General features: G+C 35.6%; 1 protein-coding gene across 1 annotated transcript; it reads left to right on the top strand.

Annotated features, from left to right (window-relative positions):
* The first annotated feature begins 344 nt into the window (after window positions 1–344).
* On the top strand, window positions 345–4201 carry LOC311096074 (uncharacterized protein). The gene is made up of 2 exons (XM_084135010.1): window positions 345–454; window positions 2311–4201. The coding sequence occupies exons 1-2, from the start codon at window positions 376–378 to the stop codon at window positions 3450–3452; spliced, it is 1221 nt and encodes a 406-aa protein (XP_083991136.1). The 5' UTR covers window positions 345–375; the 3' UTR covers window positions 3453–4201.
* The last annotated feature ends 288 nt before the right edge of the window (window positions 4202–4489 follow it).

Here is a 4489-nt window from a genome sequence, read left to right as displayed (position 1 = left end):
TGGTGTTTATTCTTCATTCATTCATGATGCTGAAGAACATTCATGTTAGAAACATTCAAGCACTTCATCACATTTAGATAAACAGTTCAACTATGAAATGGGTAAAGATTTTCAACAAATGTTCAGTAGAGGGAGGTTGGAGAAACTTTCATATAGATTGTCAACATCAGGTCAAATTATCTCCCTTATTTACACTTATTTTATATCTGGTTCACCTCTTTTTTTTTTTACATACAGTTGTAACAGTTCTGAAAGGCTGTTCCATTTCTTGTGCTGTAATGCTACTCCCCGCCTCAAGGGGGATCTAGGGAGGTTTCTATGGGAAGGGCTATCCTTTTAAGAGAGACAAGTAAGAGTGTTTAGAGAGGTACTGGCATGGCTTTGAGTGTTTGCTCAACTGAGCCAGATGCAAGAAACCCTATTATGAGGATCCTTATTGGTTCTACAGCTCAATGTAAGTTGTGTATATTTTGTAATGCTATGTTCATTATCATGTGTCAGTTGCATATTTTGATTTGTGTTTGCCTATTTGTTCAGAGGGTTCATCAACACATGTGGTATCATCCACACATGCATTGATAAAGTAACTGCAGTAAAGTAATAGCCTAGTTAGCATTTACTTGTTTACATAGGATAATAATGCATTGTATTTTATTTATGCACCTATTGCTAAAAGCACTATATAAATAAAAGTGACTTGACTTAACTAACGTATCAGTTTAAAGTTTTTTTTTTTTAAATCAAAGTGCTATGGTAGGTCAAACTACCTTTACTTTAACATTTTCTTATATTGATAATGTTAATTTCCTGTCATCTCTTGGAATATCTGAAAGCCATGTTTTGGCTAATACGTATCATTATTAGCAGAACACATTTTTGTGGAAATTTATGTTGGTGCAGGATGATGTTTTACCCTCTTTTTATGAGTTTTTTGTTTGTTTATGTGGCTGTTTCACATCCTGCTTGACATTCTCCATTGTGTTTTAAAGCGGTAAATTCTCAACAGAATTCAAATATCAGGATATATTTTAAAGCGTCCAGACTAATACTGCATTATGTTTCATGTACTTAAGGAAAGATGTACTGTAGTTGTGTCCGAAGTCAAAGTGCAACACAAAGGCACGAGCATTATTGCTGTTAATTTTTTTGTTGTCGGATTATCGTACAGGAGGTCTGTGCATCAATGAATGACACGTTTTTGGATATCATGGTGTGTGCATAAACGTGTGTGAAATGCCTGCTAATTAAAACACTTTTTGTTCTTAAATTGGCTCATTCTTACTGTTGACATTGAGAATGATGCATGTGTTTTTCCAAGAGTTAAAGTCATCGGTTAATGAGTTTTTCTTGGAGTGGGCGGGTTTTGGTGAGCTTTTGAGCTGATACTGTGGCACAAATAGCCGAGTGTTTTTATATTATTCATCTCAGAGTTTGTACAACTTTTTGAAAGTTAAATTTAAAGTTCTTAATATTATCCCATTTAAATGTTCTTTTTAATGTGATGACCAAAAATATACAAATTAGGTTTGTACATGTCAAATGTTTATTCCAAGAATTAAATGTAATATTATTAGTTACTGCATTTTTTAATGCAAAACAATAGTAGTTTTATGATTGAATTACCTTGATGATTAAAAATCCCCCCACCCTAACCTAAACTAAACAATAAATACCTAATTGGAATTAAATTACTTTGTGCACCGAAAAGACAGCATGCAGGAAAGCTTCTACCACACCATTGGATTCAGACGTTGGGACAGTTGGTTTGACCTGCATTTAAAAAATGTGTCTCCTTTCTGCTATCACATCGGGCTCATTTTTACATCCTTTATCTTCATATTTCTATCATGGACTTGCCGTCACCTAGTGGTGGTTTAATTGTCATATTTATTTATCCATGACAGGCCTGTACCGAACAAAACACTCAGCAAAATAGTTAATAGTTAATAGTAATTATTGTTATCGGAAAATTCCTAACAAATATCAAGAGATAATTGTATTTCAATATTGCACACCCCTTGGCACTATTGTATAAATGTTAATATCACATTAAATAATTGTGTAATTAATCAAATATATTTAATATTTCTCACTTCAGAAACGTGCCTTAAATGTCTTGAAAATAATAATTGAAATATCAATGTACCTCATTCATGCAATTCATTTATGAAAACAACACCAGAATTATCATATTTTATAGTAGTCGTCTACTAGGGCTTTCTGCTATTACATCACGGCTCACTTTCATATTCGTCTCTTCGAATTATTGATGTGCTGAAAATTAAATTAAACCATTTTCTTTTATGTCAGACCTGATGGAAGTGAAGGAGGAGAGTGAAGAACTGATGGAAGTGAAGGAGGAGAGTGAAGAACTGAGCGAAGTGAAGGAGGAGAGTGAAGAACTGAGCGAAGTGAAGGAGGAGAGTGAAGAACTGAGTGAAGTGCAGGAGGACAGTGAAGAACTGAGTGAAGTGAAGGAGGAGAGTGAAGAACTGAGTGAGGTGAAGGAGGAACATCATGTCAAACCTGGAGAAAAACCTTTGAGTCGCTCAAAGACTAAAAATACATTTTTAAAGAAAACAAGAGCCAAGAAATCTTTCACCTGCACTCAGTGTGGAAAGGGTTTATTGAACAAGCGTAATCTTGAGTGTCACATGAGAATTCACACTGGAAAGAAACCGTTCACGTGTGATCAATGTGGTAAAACATTTGTTGTGTCATCAAACCTGAAGAGACACCTGAGAGTTCATACGAAGGAGAAGCCACATTCATGTTTTGTGTGTGGAAAGAGTTATTCACAGTGGTGGCATTTACATAAACATCAGAAACTTCATACTGAGTACGTGTGCTTTAAGTGTGGGAAGACTTTTATTACAGCTCAACAATTAAAACGGCACCACAAAATTCACACTGGAGAAAAACCTTATAAGTGTTCACACTGTGACAAGAGATTCATCCTGTTTGAAAATCTGAAAACACATGAGAGGATACACACTGGAGAAAAACCTTACAAGTGTTCACACTGTGACAAGAGATTCAATCAGTCAGCAACTCTGAAAACACATTACAGGATCCACACTGGAGAAAAACCTTACAAGTGTTCACACTGCGACAAGAGATTCAGTCAGTCAGCATCTCTGAAAACACATGAGAAGATCCACACTGGAGAAAAACCTTACAAGTGTTCACACTGTGACAAGAGATTCAGTCTGTTAGCAAACCTGAAAACACATGAGAGGATCCACACTGGAGAAAAACCTTACAAGTGTTCACACTGTGACAAGAGATTCAGTCATTCAACAACTCTGAATAAACATAAGAGGATCCACACTGGAGAAAAACCTTACAAGTGTTCACACTGTGACAAGAGATTCAGTCAGTCAGCAACTCAGAAAACACATGAGAGGATCCACACTGGAGAAAAGCAGTGGAGAGAAGCCGTTCACATGTGATCAATGTGGGAAGAGGTTCACACAATCAGCATCCCTTAAGAGTCACATAAAAATACACACTTGAGAAAAGCCACACGTGTGTGTTCAGTGTGGAACTAGTTTCAGACACAAAACAACTCTTAAGCGTCACATGAGAGTTCACACTGGGAAGAAGCGACTCAGGCTTTCGCTCTGAAAGGCTTTCTGCTTCTCATTCTGAAGAAAGACCATTTAACTGTGATCAGTGCGGTAAACTGTTTCATTGGGCGTCAGTCCTGAATAAACACTTGAAGATTCACACAAAGGAGAAGATTCATTAATAACATTACGGCAGAAAAGACACGGCAGAGTGTGTTTCAGTGCAGAAGTCTTTTACTACAGATGAATTGAAGATCACCAGAAACTTCACACTAGAGAAGGCCATAAAACACATTTTTGTCTCAGTGCATGCATTGTTTTAGTTTGGCAGTGCCGCCGCTAGCTTAGCTTAGCATAATGAATGGAATCCTTTGTTGCCAGCTAGCATGTCGTGAGTAAAAGGTATGTTAGAGACCTTAGATTATTTTGGTTTTGGAGTATACTTTAAAAAAAGCTATTCAAACACTGTACAACGACTGTAACAGCTCAGTTAAGTTATCATATGAAACGTCATCCAGGTTTAAAATCAATAGAGGTATCCAACAAGGCTGTCCCATTTCACCGTTTCTTTTCTTTCTTGTAACACAAACCATGGCCTGAAATAATAATAAAAAAAAGCTATTGAGTGCCTTAATATTTTCTCTTCTGTATCTGTTTTTTGAAACATTAAAAAAATGTTTGTTATTCCCTTTGAAAACATGTAATCATAATAACATACTTGGTATTCCAGTAAAGGAGATAGTAGATTATTTAGGTATTAATATCTGTAAAGATCAAAAACAGAGAAATAATTTGCATTTTACACCAATTATTAGGAATTAAACAAAAATTAAACTCATGGTTAATGAGAGATCTTTCATTAAAAGGAAGGATATTATCCAAAACTGTAAAAATGTATAAAAGAGGTGGATATTTTGTTC

The sequence above is a fragment of the Abramis brama genome (assembly GCF_963993115.1).
Source record: "Abramis brama genome assembly, chromosome: 1".
NCBI classification, from domain to species: Eukaryota; Metazoa; Chordata; class Actinopteri; order Cypriniformes; family Leuciscidae; genus Abramis; species Abramis brama.
The sequence above is the reverse complement of the archived record's forward strand: the minus strand, read 5'-3'. Positions and strand labels throughout refer to the sequence as shown.

Excerpts from the sequence above, each read along its gene's own strand:
- LOC311096074 (XM_084135010.1), top strand. The coding sequence starts at position 376 with ATGGCTTTGAGTGTTTGCTCAACTGAGCCAGATGCAAGAAACCCTATT. Across the intron at positions 455-2,310 it reads TATTGGTTCTACAGCTCAAT|ACCTGATGGAAGTGAAGGAG; the intron begins GTAAGTTGTGTA and ends CTTTTATGTCAG.